Source organism: Sus scrofa, chromosome 15, assembly GCF_000003025.6.
Source record: "Sus scrofa isolate TJ Tabasco breed Duroc chromosome 15, Sscrofa11.1, whole genome shotgun sequence".
Classification (NCBI taxonomy): domain Eukaryota; kingdom Metazoa; phylum Chordata; class Mammalia; order Artiodactyla; family Suidae; genus Sus; species Sus scrofa.
This window is the reverse complement of record NC_010457.5, coordinates 87,949,624-87,965,845: the sequence shown is the minus strand read 5'-3', so window position 1 is coordinate 87,965,845 and position 16,222 is coordinate 87,949,624. Positions and strand designations below refer to the sequence as shown.

Below are 16,222 nucleotides of genomic sequence, written 5' to 3'. Positions count from 1 at the left end.
TGAATTCACCAATGTGGAACTTTGGATTCTGAAAAATAGCAGATATTGGGGAACAGTGTATATGTAGGGCTGACTATAATTTATAATCGGATTTTCGACTGTGGGCTGTGTGGGCACCCCAGTTCGAGTTATTCAAGTGTCAGCTGTACATATGACTACGGACAGTGTTGTTTAGATAGATATAGTAACTTTTTAGTGGGAGATTTCTTGTCCATAAAATCGTAGTGCCTATTTTAAAGGACTGGGTTTAATTCTGAGGACTGTATTTCTCAGTTTTCTCAGCAGTTAAGTTGAAATAATTATCTACCTTATGGACTTTTTTGTAAGTATTTAAAAAGGTAATATTATTAGGCACTGGGAACAGTGTCTGACACATAGTAAGCACTCAGTAAATATTAGATATTGTTACCTATCTGCTACCTATACATATCTGTACCTTAAATCTCAAGGTAACAGGCAAGCTTCCTTACAGGGAGGAATAAAGGTACATTTGTGTCTCCAAACAAACAAGAAGGGATATTGCTTTTAAGTATATTTTTCTTAGCAGTTTGCAGATAGCAATAGCTGTTATGAAGCTCATATTCAAGGTCTGTACTTGTTTCAAAGAAAGCTCACCATGTGTTGGGAGCTTGGCAGATGACTCAGTTCTGATTCCTTTTATGTCCACTTTCTCTCATTTTTCTTCTAAAAAGCACAAGCAGCACAGCATCAATTTCCCTTTTCTCCCCCTTCTCCCTCTCCCCTACCTCCTCCCTCTGTACTCCTTTTCCTTCGACAAGCACGCAAAAGCATACACACTAGTGTCATTTTATTTATTTTTTTAATCCCCAAAGGATTCGCAGAGCAGTTTGTGTGCAGCTGCCGTGTTTTTCACTCGTTTATTGGCAGTTACCTACTGTGTGGAGTTGCTAGGAGAAGGTGAATAAGCATGATTACCGCATCATCGATGTACATATTCTTTCAATGACAACCTGTGGAGCTTTGTGGTCTACCTTCTGTATGCCTCTATATGTTATTTTCTCATTGTCATCATTAATATTTTTTGAATTTATTGTTAGAGCCTAGTATATTTTTAACTCTTAATTTCAGATCAATTAAGAGACAAAAACCTTGGCATTTAAAACAGCCACTTTTTTCTCAGGGTGGTGCTGCTGATATTGGTTCCTACCATCTGTTTTCTTATTACATTCTGCCCTCCTTCCGTTGGTAGAGAGGAATTCAGCTTCTTCTGGTACGCTGAAGTCATTCATGTTTCTCTTGTGCATAATAGAGCTCATAAACTGTAGAAATTCTGATGTGCTTCCGTGCATGAAACAGTAACAAATGAACTGCTTTGGGGAAGAGCTGGAGCACTCAGTCGGTCAGTAGTACAGTAGCAGGCTCACATGTGCGGATTGTTTCTATGAGGTCAGAGGATCTGTTTATACTGCTGTCTGCTTGAAGGGGGGAGATGTGAGCAGTGGATATGCCTGTCAAAGTCAATAGCAATTCTGGCAGAAGCTGCCATCAGCTTTGTAAATCTGCAATGTTTTGATAGATAAGAGATGCTACTGTATAACTGTTTAAGATTTGTAGTGGACTGAGGAATGCATGTTCAAGCTGCTGATACTGACTGTAATTGTATTTGTCCTAGGAGTATCATCATGGGGTCTACTGCTACAGAAATTGAAGAACTAGAAAACAGCACTTTTAAATATCTCATAGGAGAACAGACTGAAAAAATGTGGCAACGTCTGAAAGGCATGTAAGTAAGCTCTTTGCTTGGTTCTGTGTTTTTAATCCACCCCCAAAATTATTATTTTTTGACTATTAACATGACGAATTGTTGGTACTTTCTGACTTTGTGGACAAGTGCTTTTTTAAGAAAGATTTTGTTTTGAAAACTAAAATCTGTCTCAGCTAACAACTTGCTTGAAGGATGTATAGTTTTTTGCATAGGTATGTTTTATGTCAAGTAACTCTCTGAGAATTCACTCTTTTACTACATGGCTTCTTTTCTACATTCTGGATGTGTTATTTAGATATATGGTTTAGATATGCAGAAAAGTAACTAGGAAAGCTGCTTGCCAGGGTACTTGCAGAAATAAAATTTCTCTCAGGTAGAAAGAGAGGTTACTACTGGTACTTATTTCTTTGTGATTAGATTTTTGAATAAGAAAGCAAGGACAGGGTTAGTATGATAATAAACAGTTGTACTCCATTGTGTCTTAATATTTTTTAAGAAAAAATTTTTTTGTGTGGTAAAAATACTAGAAGCATACCAAACTTACTTCAGAGTTATGGCTTAAATTAACCAGTTCACTTCTGAGAATAGTGCATGGTATAAAATACTTTAGTAAGATGGGTCAAGAAGTATGCTTATATCAAGCATTAAATGTAAGTACTGAGTTAAACTTTAATTGCAATGCTATTTACCTTGCTATTTAAACAGCATCTAAATTTTTTTTATGTGTATGTTACTAATTCCTGTTTAGTATTCCAGCACACTGTTTACATGCTTTATTTTAATTATGTCATGATTTTTAAATCAGATTTACTGTTTGGATAAAAATGTGAAATATGAATATTTACAGGCCATTGCAATTGCTTAGCATATTTATAGACCTCAAATGAAAATATATTTGCTTTTCTATAATAATAGCTGAAGAAATCCTATACCATGAGAAAGAGTAATTTTCTAGGATTTTTATTTCTAATGTTATGTCTATAGATTATTGTATAACATGCAACATTTGAATAAATGTCATGTTGCTGCTTTGATATCTATGATTTTTTAAAGAAAAATTGTATCAAACTTTGTTAGGTAAAAAGTCCTTCTACTTTCTTCCATTTGCATGTATTTAAATTATGTTTGTTTATTCAGTATTCTTTATTTTCTTATACTTAAAGTAATACATGACATTTATAGTCCACTGGTATAAGGGCACACTAATAATGCAGATAACATTTAACAGGGAATAACTTTTAAAAGGAAGCCATCTTTTCATCATTTGAATAAATTAGGTATCTTTCCAAGATTCATTGTTTTTTTGTAGAGGTGGTTCTTTTGGGAAACAAATACTTCTATAAAATCAAATAACAGCTTACAAAATTAATCAGCATGGGCGAAAAATAAACTTTGGCAGTCATCAGATGATTTGTATCCTAACCTAATGAGTGGATGAACATCTGTACCGGAAAAATCATATCTCATATTACAACCTATTGTAGATTTTCTTCCCTTTTGCAAAACAAGATGGTTTTGGATTGTTTGTTTGTTTTGTATCATTTTTTTTGTTTTATTTCACTCCAATTACTTGAATGTATGAAGATGTATGGTAGTGAGCTCATGCATACATCTTTAAAAAATTTGAAAATGAATTTGTGTTTACCTAACATGTTGGGGCAAAGTTATCTGACTTTTACTTTATCAGTTGATCTCAAAGATCAACCTCTCATTTTATTTCAGGAAAGGATGATAGAGTCATTTAGAAGTAGAGCTTCATACCTTGATATTCAACATGGATATAAAATTAATTATATATGAACCTATATGAATTTTGGATTGTGTCTACGTAGAGCTACTGAATGACCAAATACTGATAACTAGTTTTTTTTTTTTTTTAAAATAATTACTACTGAACTGATTGAAATGCCTGAATGCTTTTGCATCAAAGAAAGAAGGAATTTTCATGCTGGTGCTACTATTTTAACTTGTACTTTGACTTAAGACATTTCCAGTATTCTAGGTTTAGAATTGTCAAAACAATAAGCTCTAAATCTAAAATCTTCGTGACTAGTGACAACCAAATTGTTTAATTATGGTCTTTTGTGTAGTCTGCATTTAAAGCAGTGATAGGGACTCCTGTTGCATTGCTGAAATTGTCTTGCCTATTTAAAATGTAATATTGACTCAAACAGAATTTTAGCTTATCAAAATGTCTAGTTCTAGAATTACATTTTTAAGATTGGTTAAGTAAGTATTAAAATCAAGTTACTCATGAAAGCTTATCAAATAATTTTGCAATAGTTTTCTTATTTTGGCATAAAAGACTCAATGAAGGCCTTTAGATATTTGTTTAGAAAGTGATTTTTTGATCTTTTATTGTGAACTTTGAAAATGCATTGGTTTATTTCAGTAAGATATTCTGTTCTTAGGTGGATTTACAATATGTACCTTTTTGTGAGTAAATAAAAATAGAGACAAGATTTAAAGTTAAATAAGGTTTATACTGATATATCCTAAATATTGAAAACATGAACCACTACAGGTAGATATTTACAGAAAATATTTTATAGGCATTTTCATATACCATAATACCTTAGAACTTTTTTCAGTCTATTGAAATAATTTTCAAATTTTGTAGTACCTTTGAAAATGATAAACTAAGTTGAAATATCAATTCATCTCTAACATTTTGTTAATTTCTTTCATTGAGCTCCTTTTAAATCTTCTTTATATAATATTTAATTGAGACACCATATTCACTGATGGGCTAAGAAATCTTTTATTCCTTTGTAGGAACAAAGGTGAAACAGTTTTATCTCCCCATTTCTAATGTAGACTTGTATGCTTTATTCTATTAGTTTTCTTTTTATAGTTACGGTTTTTTTCTTTAGCTTTCTTCAATCCATCTTCTATCCCTAATTTGTCACTCAGTGTGACAATTTAGATTCTACGCAATGACTCACCATCTATGATGGTAGAAATGTCAGCAAGTGACTATGGCATCATGCCCCTCATAAACTACATTTAAAAAGAATCATATATTTGTCCCTAAGTTATCAATTGTTTCTAACTTGGAAAAACATATCCTATTTCTTCTGCCATCTCAATACCTGATGAAATTTCTGGCTTAGAAGTTTCCTGTGACTCTGGGATCAATACTACTTCCTACATACTGAGAACATTTTTCTAACACTAATCTATGCAAAGATTGTTAAGTTTATTGATTCCCATGAAGAAAGTTGATTCCAAAATCTTATATTTGTTTTCATTTATGCATAGTATTTTTTAATTTTAGAAATAATTCTTTTTGTGTCATGATACTGTTTTTTAGTGTTTGGTCTTTAAATGTAAAAAGGGCTCTTCCACTGTGAAGTTTTGAAAAATCAAATATATTTTAAAAGATTGGTGTTGCTTTTTCCAGTCAGTGCCACTGTTCTAAGAATTTGATCTAAGGGGTGACAGAATTTCCAGAAAATGGTGAGCAAGTAGCAATTCCATTGAAAACTACATGGTATTGTAGTAAAAACAAAATCAGAATGTTACTCAGTTTTTCAACAGAAGAAAATTTGAACTGCTCAGAACCGCAAACTATTGATAAAAATGTGAGATTTACCACTCCATAGGACTTACTGCCAGTTTCCTCAGTTTTTATAAATATAAGAGCATTTTACAGTTAGAACTCTTTGGTGGTAAATATGATATTCAGTAGTGGAAGAATAAAATGTGGAGGAGCAGAAAGTGAAGGAGAAAGGAAGAGCCGTATAACAACATTATCCTAATTTCAATTAGCTGTTATTATAGAGGCAAGTGTGTTGTACAGTTCTAGATGAAGTAGCTCAAACCCTCATCACCAAGAAGATGTACCAGAAATAGATATTTAGAATAGAAATTGGTGAAAAGGTAAAATGACAGGCGTTATTAGCACCATATTCTCAACCTAGAATTGTACTTTAGAATGGAACAACTTTATAACTTAGAAGCAAATATACCTGATCCTTTTACTATCCTGCTTCAATTATTTAGTGACCTCCCTTCAAAGTTCCGCATCCTTCACAGGTCACCCTGTACCTGTTCAACTTTTGGAGCCTGCTCTTTTGTCTCGTCTGTGGCCCTCTCCCATCCAAGCCCAGGGTTGCCCCAAATAAATGCTTCTTACTTCCCATCTGTCTTTGCTCATTTTCTTCTCTCTTCCAGGGGGAACCACTCCTTTCTCCTCTCTCAGCCAGGGTGTTCTTGCTTCCCATGAGATGTTGTAGGGATGCTTCAGTACCTAAGGGTGTTTCTGCATTCAGCAAGGTCCAGGGTGATCAAAGTTCTCAAGAGCCTGGGACACTTCCTTATCAGGAAGAACTGTCCTCCTCAAAATTCTAATAGAGGACCTCTTAAGAAATGCTCAAAGATGAGTTCCCACTGTGGCTCAGCAGCAACGAACCCAACTAGTGTCCATGAGGATTCGTGTTCTATCCCTGGCCCCACTCAGTGGGTTAAGGATCCAGCATTGCCATGGTATAGGTTGAAAATGTGGCTCAGATCTGGCGTTGCTGTGGCTGTGGCATAGGTGAGCAGCTGTAACTCTGATTGACCCCTAGCCTGGGAACTTCCATATACTGCACCTATGGAATCAAAAAAAGGAAAAAAAAAAAAAAAAGAAATGCTCAAAGATCTCTCCTTAAATTCACTTATAAAGGAAATCCTTCCTGACCCTCCATAATAGGTTAGTCTCCTATACTTGGCTCGTTAAGTAACCTGGACTTTGCTTTTTATCACCAAGTCTACCTTCCCCACAAGCTGTTAAAGACAAGCACTGTCCATGTTCACTCTGTTTGCTTGTGAGTTCCCAGCCCCTAGCACAGTAACTGGCATATAGGTGATAAGATAACGCAATAAATGTGTTTTTTTTTTTTCCTTTTTATGGCCACACCTGCAGCGTATGGAAGTTCCAGGGCTAGTGGTTTGATCAGAGCTGCAGCTGCTGGCTTATGCCACAGCCACAGCAATGCCAGATCTGAGCCACATCTGCAACCTATGCTGTAGGTTGTGGCAATACCTGATCCTCAACTCACTGTTTGAGGCCAGGGATCAGACATGTATCTTCATGGACACTATGTTGGGTTCTTAACCCACTGAGCCTCAATGGAAACTTGTTTTAATTTAATTTAATTTAATTTAATTTAATTAATTTAATGTGTTTTAATCAGTCAATAAATGAATACAATTCTGAATCTTATAGTGGCTGTAACTATGAAATTATAAATCAGTCAGACTGTCAAAATAGGGCATAAAGCCAAGTTGGAAGAGATAGTGTCACAGCTGGAATAAGAATGAAGAAAATAGAAGTAATGTTTATCATCTACCAGTTGTCAGAAATTTCCAGATATAACAAATTTGTATTCTTATTTTTTCTTTCCAGTAATTTCAGGAGGTAAGTATCCTAAATTGATTAAATAGCTAGTATTTAGTGGAACTTAGATATAAATGCAGATCAGCTCTAAACCTTGTATTCATCTTGCTTCAAAAACAAAAAACAAAAACAACTCCCCCCCCCCAAAAAAAAATAGGACATTCTCAGAATATTTCCCTAGAAAGAAAGGAGCTAGAGTAGTATTTCTTAAAACTTAGTCCAGGGGCATTGTAGTATGCAGATTAATTGTCCCCAAAAGATGTCTATGTTCTAATCTCCAGAACCTGTGAAGATGTTACCTTGTATGTCAAAGGGAAATTAAGGTAGCACAGAGAGTTAACATTGCTAATCAACTGACCTTCAAATATGGAGATTAGCCTAGATTATCTAGATGGCCCCATTATAATCATAAGGGAGATAGAAGAAAAGGTCAGAATGCTGTGATGGAAAAAAGATTCAACTTGTCTTTGCCATCATCAAAGATGGGGGGAAAAAGGCTATGAACCAAGGAATGTGGGAAACTTCCAGAAGCTTGAAAAAGAAAAACAGAAACTCTCTCTAGAGTTCTCCAAAAAGAATGTAGCCCTCTCAACACCTTGATTTTAGCTCAATGAAACTTGCATCAAATTTCTGACCTTTGGAACTGAAGATAATACATTTGTGTTGTTGCAAGCTACTCAGTTCAAGGTATATTCATTGCAGCATCGATAAGAGACTAATACATGCCAACTGTTTGGAAACAGTCAGATATTTTCTAATACCGTCTATCCTTTAACTGAGTGACACGGAAAATTATTAACTTTCCTAACTTCACTTATTTGTAAAATCCAGTTCTTTTCTTAATCAGCCATTCCGTCATTCAATAAATACCTACTGATTGTGTAGAATGTTGGGTACTATTTTAGACACAGGTGCTTACATTCTAGACAAGGAAACAAATAACAAAAAAGTGAATTACAGAAAGTAAGTTAATGTGGAGTAAGAAGTGACCTGAAGAAAATACACCAGATCATGTGATCAAGGAGTTACTTAGAGAAGGTGTTTTGGATAAGTCAGGATGAAGTCTCTCAAGAGGTGACTTTTCATCTTAGACAAACAAAAATTGATACCTATCTCATAAAATCTTGGGATTAGAGAGAGGCTGATGAATGACATATATAACTTCTGTCCAAATTCAGAATTAAGTGAGATATAGATGTCCAGTAGATAGAGGTAAAAATGTCAACTTTATTGAAAGACAAGCCATGTAATATAAGATAGGCTTTTGGTTTGCAGCTCAATAAGCCAAAATGCCTCTGAATTCAACTTAATCCCCCAAATTATAGACTTCCCTGAACGGGAACAAAAATCTCCTTTCTAAAATTACCTCAGATCTCTAATAGATGAGATATGCTTTCTACAAGTAGCATATCCCTTCCCTACCACCTGAAAAAACAGCTTGCACCCCCAGGACTCATTCATTCTCCACAATTCACCAACCAAATGTTGCTCCTCTTCCTCTATGAAAGAATGTGAAAAGTAGCAAAGAGTGGCCTGGAGGGCTTTTCCGATGGAAGGTACCTCCACTTAGAAGGATGTAAAGTAGCTATAATGAAAAAAAATCATTATGTAAAAAGTTAAAAAAAAAAAAAAGGAAGCATTAGGATCTGAGAATCTGGTTGTTGCCAGAATCGGGATAATAAAAATTAAATAAAATAATGTATATAAGAAATATAACACAGTACATGACACACAGTAAGCTCTTAAAACATTGTAATTGTTAAAATTCCCATAATCTTATCCATCCTTATGTGTATTCCAGCTATACTATTTAACAGCTATATGGTAAATTGATTCATTTTTCAATGTTTTGGTTTCTGAACTGAAAATTGTAATAATATCCTTACCAACCTCATGGGTATTGGAAAGACTAAGTGAATTAATGCTTATACACTTAAAGCAGTGTCTAAAATTCAAGAAATCCTAGCTGTGTCATTATTGATAATATATGCAGAAGCAGAATTCTATTTTTTTTTTCTGGTAATTTTCTTATTAGAATCAACAAAATAGGATTGTTAAGATGAGAAAGAAGGTTTCTCTCAGGTCAGTTGAATTGGTCTCACCATGATCCCCAGGTTTCTCTTTGCCAGAACAATTATATTCAAGGATTTACATTTCCCTGGGGCAGGAGAGTCTGTTATGTGGGAAGAGAGAGCTGAGGAAGAGAAGTGGGCTGGCCTTGAGAGTTTCACTGAAAGAAGAATTGCTTTGATGGATACAGTGTCTTTTGTTCTACATCTTGTAGTGGCCTTAGAATGGATTTTAGGCCTCTATAATCATATATGATCCAGGGCTAATCTGATTTCCTGAGTCACTTAGGCTTGAAAATCATCCTTAAGTCTTTTCTTATCCCTGGCTAGGTCTGGTTCATAAGGGAGTTGATTTTCAAGTAATTATAGTCATGTCCCATGGTCATTCCTTTTGTCAATTCATTTTAGAAAATACCAAATTACCATTATGTTATTAGATTTTGTCCTTTATTCCAACATATTTCAGTCAGCTAATCAAATGTAAATATTTGAGCAAGTCTGATTCCCGTCTGAAAGGATTGTGCTGTAAGCCATTTCGATATGAAAGGAACTGTTTATTAGCATCATTAAATAGATGGTAATGTTAAAGGCTTATGAGAATCTTCATATTCTACATATCTGATCTGAGCAAGTATTGGATATGAATAACTGTTGTTAGGAGAGGATGTAAAGATGACAACAGGTTATTAGAGTCATGAAACATGACTTGCTTTTTTCTTTAAACTATAGTTGACTGAACTTGTTTAAAGAGATTATATTTTATAGTTTATAAAATATTTAAAAACATAAATTTTTATTAAATAGGCCCAGAAAATGCTTAAAGCAAATAATTTCTTAAAGGCAAAAATTTGATATTTGTAACTATTCAAATAAGTCTATAATGAGTCATGAAAAAGTAGTAAGATCTCTAAGTGGCAGTATCTATAGGGCAGGAGAACAGAAGTCAACCTTAATTAAACTCCATGTAAACATGGAGAGTCAAAGGATTTCTTAGAATTTTGTACATGAAGCAGGTCCTTGATAGTTTGGAAGAAAATCACAATAAACTTCTCATTAGAAAAGCAACAGTATAATGATTCTGGTCCACTTGAAACTAGACTAAGACTTAGTTAAAAACAAACAGCCTCTGGAGCAAGATAAGAAAAATCTGAATGACTTGGGCATGAATCATATCTTTTGATTAGCTTAAACTATTTAAATCAGATTAAAATTGAATCATAGTAGTAATCACACTAATTTTTTAGTGCATTATAGTTTCTAAAATATTTTTCTTTTGATCTATAAGGTTTAGGACAATTATCCTGTTTTTCTGATGAGAAAATTGAGATTCAAAGACATTAAATAACTTGACAAATGTTCCCTTATTAGTGAGGAGAAAGCCAGATTCCTAGGCTCATATCTCTTCCACTTAACACTGACTAAGATAATTCCTTTTAACACTCAAGAATCATTATAAAACCTGATGTTTCAGGAGTTAAAAACTGCTCTCTTATTTTGATTTTTCCTCAATCCTGCCATCTGTTTGCCTAATTCTGCATGCTCAAAGCTGAATACTAAGGGGAGTTATCACTTGGCATATGCCTTAGATATCAGAAACTCCCCAGTTCTATTTCTCTCCTTTTCTAGGCCATGAAGTACCATTATCCCTTTAATTAATTTATTTAAACAATGACCCTAGCTAGTATTTGCAAGAGAATTTGACTTTTCCTAAACTGTCTTTTCCCCTTTAGAACTTGGACTCTTACAAAATTATTCTAATTTATTTGGCCTTTGGTATCCCAAACAATAGAAAAAGATAAACCTGCACAGTAGAAATGTCTGGATGTCTGTCCGTGAAGATTTTTATTTACCAATGAGCATATATCTGGAGTTCTAATGATTAAAACTTGGTATTTTATTCTTGATACACTTTCTCTTTTTTTTCATGTTATAAAGGATTTTAAGCATACAATAAGTTTCTTTTTTAAAGTAAAGTGAATGTTTCTCCATTTGTTTATTTTAGAAAAATCACCTAAATGGATTTTATTCTGCTTTATTTCCAACAGAGAATATAAACTTCTTAAAGGTACACAGTATCTTCCTCATCATTTCTTACACTGTATTTGAAGATGGTTACTAAATGGTGTAAGGAGCTCTTTCTAAGAACTCTCAAAATCTGCAGTATCTCCTACTAGTTTCAGTATGGAAGAAGTGTCTTTATATGCGAGACCCTCTTCATATTTCATCCCTTAGCAAATGTCTGCCTTAATATCTCAAGTTTTCCAAAGAACCCTTTATTTTCAGATATTCTTTTATGCTATTGTTTACTGATACAGTATGGCCCAATTTGTTCATGACTTTCTATATGTACTCGTAGATAATCTCTCCCATATTGACTCTGAGTTTGGCCAGAACATTGGCCAGCTTGCTTTGGCCAATGGGATGTTAGCAAATGTGACACAAGCAAAGGCTTGGGAAGAACTCATGTGTTGGGATTTACTCTCTCCTGCTGCTCTTTGGAACTCTCATACTAATTGTAAGAAGCATGGTCAAGTCTACAGGAGGATGAACATGTAGAGCAGATAAAAACCATTCCAGTATTTATACCTGAGTCACTTTGTGGTACAGCAGAAATTGACACAACATTGTAAATCAACTATAATGAAAAAATTTAAAAAACTACAACAGCAAACCTCAAAACCATTCCATCTGAGGCCTTTTTATGTTTTCTTTCTTTCTTTCTTTCTTTCTTTTTTATGTCTTTTGTCTTTTTAGGGTTACACCTGCAGCATATGGAGGTTCCCAAGCTAGGGGTTGAATCGGAGCTGTAGCTGCCAGTCTGCACCACAGCTGCAGCAATGCAGAATCCGAGCCATGTCTGACCTATACCACAGGTCACGGCAACACCAAATCCTTAACCAATTGAGTGGGGACAGGGATTGAACCCACGTCCTCATGGATTATAGTCGGGTTCATTAACCACTAAGCCACGATGAGAACTCCCGAGCTGAGGCCTTTCTAGACCAAGCAAACCATCAACCACCACACATTAAGTGAGGTCATTCTGAACTATCCGGTTTCCTCAAAATCATGACGAAATAGCAAATGTTTATTGTTTTCAGCTACTAAGTTGTGAGATGATTTGTTTTACACGCACGCGTGCGCGCACACACACACACACACACCAACAGATACACTCACCAAATAAAGCTCTTCTAAATTTTTCAGATAATTCTCTGGCTTCTACAGTTTTTTTTCCTACTACCACTCTTCTTCTTTCCCTCTCATAGTCTTCTGTCACTTATTTCTTTTACTCAATCAAAAATTAATAAATATTTGAAAGGTTATAAAAATAAAAATTGAGGCCACTGTTTTCAGAAAGTCAGTCTAATAAAATTCTCCTTCACATTATTTCCACCAGTAACAATACCCACTTACAGTATTTCTTTCAATACATGATGTGATTGTAGATTGAAGTTGTGTTGTTCTTAGGTTTCTTTGAACAAGCATAATTTTCCACTAAATAGAAGGGGAACATAGAATAAAGCAGGGAAACGGCATAGTTTCATAAGAGAAGATGGTTAATATCCTGTTACCCTGGCAACAGGCACTGGGAAGGCTAGGGCTCCCCACACATCCTGTTGCCCTGACAACAGGTCAGGCAGGGCCTGGGAAGGCCCAGTTCCCACTCTTCTAGGCCTTTTGTTTGCACCCGTGAAGAAAAAAGAGAAAATGATTTTGCGTCTTGTTCCTCCCAATCTACATATTGCTTCTATTATCTGAGTCTTCCCAGATGTAAGAGAGGGTAAGAAAATAGTGACCTCAGTTTTTACATTCAAAAGTTCTGAAGTATTTGCTAATTTTTGTTTGAGTCAGAGGAGTAAGCGATAGAGAAAAAAGAGGGAAGAAATCAAAGTAGTAGAATAAATTGTGGAAACTAGATCAGTAGTATATGAGTAACTTAGCAGCCAAGAGATGATTATGGGTTTGTATCACTTAACTACACTGGTTGTTAGGCTTAGCTGATTTTTAGGTAGTTCCTCTGAGAAAGTCACATTGGTTAAATTGTTCCTTATTTAGTTTCCTCTATTTTTGTGAATAGGCAGTATATAACCAAACATCCAAAATGATGTTATCATATAAAATTTTTGTCCAATTTTCAATTCTGTACAAGTTTTCCCCTTTTTTTTTTTCTTCTTTTGTCTTTTTAGAGCTGTACCCTGCAGCATATGAAGGTTTCCAGGCTAGGGGTCTAATTGAAGCTTTTGCCGCCAGCCTACACCAGAGCCACAGCAATGCTGGATCCAAGCTGTGTCTGCGACCTACACCACAGCTCATGGCAACGCAGGATCCTTAATCCACTGAGCGAGGCCAGGGATGGAACCCACAACCTCATGGATCCTAGTCGGATTCGTCTCTGCTGCACCACGATGGGAACTCCCCCTTTTTCATTCTTATTCAGCTTTTATTTTCTTTCATCACTTATCTTTTCTTACCACATAAAGTTGATAAGAAAGCAATCTGATCAAATTCTTATTTTCCTGCCCTTTCTGTTCCTGAAGGAACTGGCTTGATTATGTGAAAGAAATGTATGTTACATTTCTTATCTTTATAATTTATACTTTTGTGTAATGTAGATGTCTATTTAAAACTGAAAAATACCATTAGCTGTGCTATTAATAATCTCCACCAGTTTTCCTGTACATGAAATCTTAGTTGAGTCCTCTGGCTTTAAATGTACAGTGACAGCTTTAAATTCTATGAAAATGATGTCTTCACCTTCTGTAAACCAAAGTCTTATTAGTGAAAAGTGGAAAAAGCTCTCAAAAAATAGGAAAGGAGATTTGTGGAGAAAAGATTTTTGAATTTAAATTGTGCAAAAAAGGAAGACTAGTGAAGAGGGAGTATCTTTGGGAGACTATAATCATGTTAAAGCTGAATTTCTGGAAGACCAGGTGGGAAGGCTGGAGTCTAATCAGAATATCACTAAAATCCATGAAAAAAGGCTCAAGATTATCTCAGACTGGATAAGGTAGGTACTTTAATTGCACTTCACATATTATTATTACTGTCCATTTAATTGTTCTGCCTTCTAGACAACCCTTCTTCCTTCCCTGAGGTAACAAGAAGGGAGAAGAAGAATCTATCTGCCATTTGTTTAGTATTGTATTCTCAGTGCCTAGAATAGTACATTGCATAAAATAAGAACTTAAAACTGTTTCACTATAAAAAAATACCAGTAATTGGGCAATGTGTAACAACTTTGCATTTGAGTGGAATAGCTAATAAAGCTATGTTGTTCACCAGCAGCATTAACTCAGGTTGGAAGGTCAAGTAGTTTTATGGACAAGTAGAGATTATTGGGGATGTGACTATATGACAGACATAAATACAACAAAAACAAAAGACAAGCCTTATAATATGGAACTTAGAATTTCAGAATATTGTTGTGAGGGATAAAAATAATGCAATCAAAGTGCCCAGGCCCCTTTGTCTGGCACAAAATAAGCATCTGAAATTATAAATTAGTTTTATGACACAATTATGTGTAAGACAGTGTGTTTTGTTTTGCCCATTCCCTTGAAAATATAGATTGAGATAAAGTTGACCCTAGATGACTCTATGATGGGCAGAGGCAGTGGAGGTTCAAATAGTAGTAAGTGAGCTCCCTACTCCAAAATCCCCTCAAATTTCTGTTTTGTAATGTAGTTGAAGAGTTGCGATTATGCTGAGAATGTCTTTCACTGATTAGTGAATGTTCTGGGTTCACGTGGCCTTATAGCCCAGAGAATTCTTGGTGAGTGAAACTGCTGTGTATCCTGTGAAGTTAATTGCCTGCTGAAGTTTCCAAACTGCAATGAGTCATCCATAAGAAGATAAGATGCCCAGACTTAGAGATCAGATTAAATACTTTATATTAGCTCTGGGCTACAGTTATTTGTCCATCCCTGAGTTGAAGAAGACTAACCCTTTTTTCCCCCATAGTTGCTCAAAGAAAAACTTAAAAAGCAAAGTAGTCTTGAAATATCACAATGTGGTCGAGCAGTTCTTAAGGTTTATTTTTACAAGTCCAAAGTGTGTAACAAGACTTGAACTAAAGTCATTATTTTCAAACTATCATTTAATATTTGTTCTCTAACTTCATTCTGTCGTGTGAATCACATTTCAATTTAGCATAAATATTTGCAAAATGTGTATCAAAAGATGCCTGTGAGAGATAGCTCATCTACCATTAATGGACTCATGAATTAAGGAGAAATCACATGTACTTAATGACTGAGAATGTTCCAAAATGAAGTATTAATATATATTAATATATGGTTTAAAGGATTAAACTATACCTGGCATTAGTCCTCAAATGACTTCATTATATATACTTGCCCTCTGTTTAACATAAAGTGTTTTAACGGACTTTTTTTTTTTTTTTTAATTTTTGTCTTTTTGTCTTTTAGGGCCATACCAGCAGCACATGGAGGTTCCCAGGTTAGGGGTCGAATTGGAGCTGTAGCCTCCAGCCTACGCCAGAGCCACAGCAACTTGGGATCTGAGCCATGTCTGTAACCTACACCACAGCTTATGGCAACGCCAGATCCTTAACCCACTGAGTGAGGCCAATTTTCGAACCTGTGTCCTCATGGATGCTAGTTGGGTTCGTTAACCACTGAGTCACAATGGGAACTCCGTAACAGACTTTTTGATTCCTTACCACAAATTGTTTTTATTTGATAAAAAAAAAAAAATACAGTGCTAAAGAGTATTTTGTTTACCATTATTCTTATATGACTTTCATTTCTAATTCTGCACTAAGTTAGCAGAATTAACGAAATGTCCATTTTCTGTTAATAGACAAGTTGGTTAACTAGCTATAGCATGTGGAAAATAAGAAGTAACATGCAATCATTTTAGAACACTTTGGAATTAGAGACATAATTGCCAAATAATCTTAGTTCCCTAGAAAGAGGAAATACTTATGTTCAGAAATAGAGAATTAAGAAAACATTCCCTGATAAACTCAAATTTTTTTTTTTTTTTTTTTGTCTTTTTGCCTTTTCTAGGGCTGCTCCC

The 16,222-nt window shown here is 34.9% G+C and overlaps 1 protein-coding gene across 12 annotated transcripts in view; it reads left to right on the top strand.

Annotated features, from left to right (window-relative positions):
• Positions 778-16,222, top strand: part of PDE1A (phosphodiesterase 1A) — a 346,020-nt gene continuing 330,575 nt past the window's right edge. For 6 of the 12 annotated variants that reach the window (XR_002339224.1, XM_021075587.1, XM_021075592.1 and 3 more), the window contains exon 1: positions 1,634-1,744. Coding sequence is in view for 10 of the 12 variants with exons in the window: in XM_021075587.1 (XP_020931246.1) it covers positions 1,644-1,744 (101 nt within the window). In the remaining 2 variants the exon portion in view is untranslated. Of the gene's footprint in view, positions 919-998; positions 1,745-16,222 lie in introns of those variants that run through there. The other 6 variants (XR_002339225.1, XM_021075590.1, XM_021075596.1 and 3 more) reach the window with 5 other exon arrangements.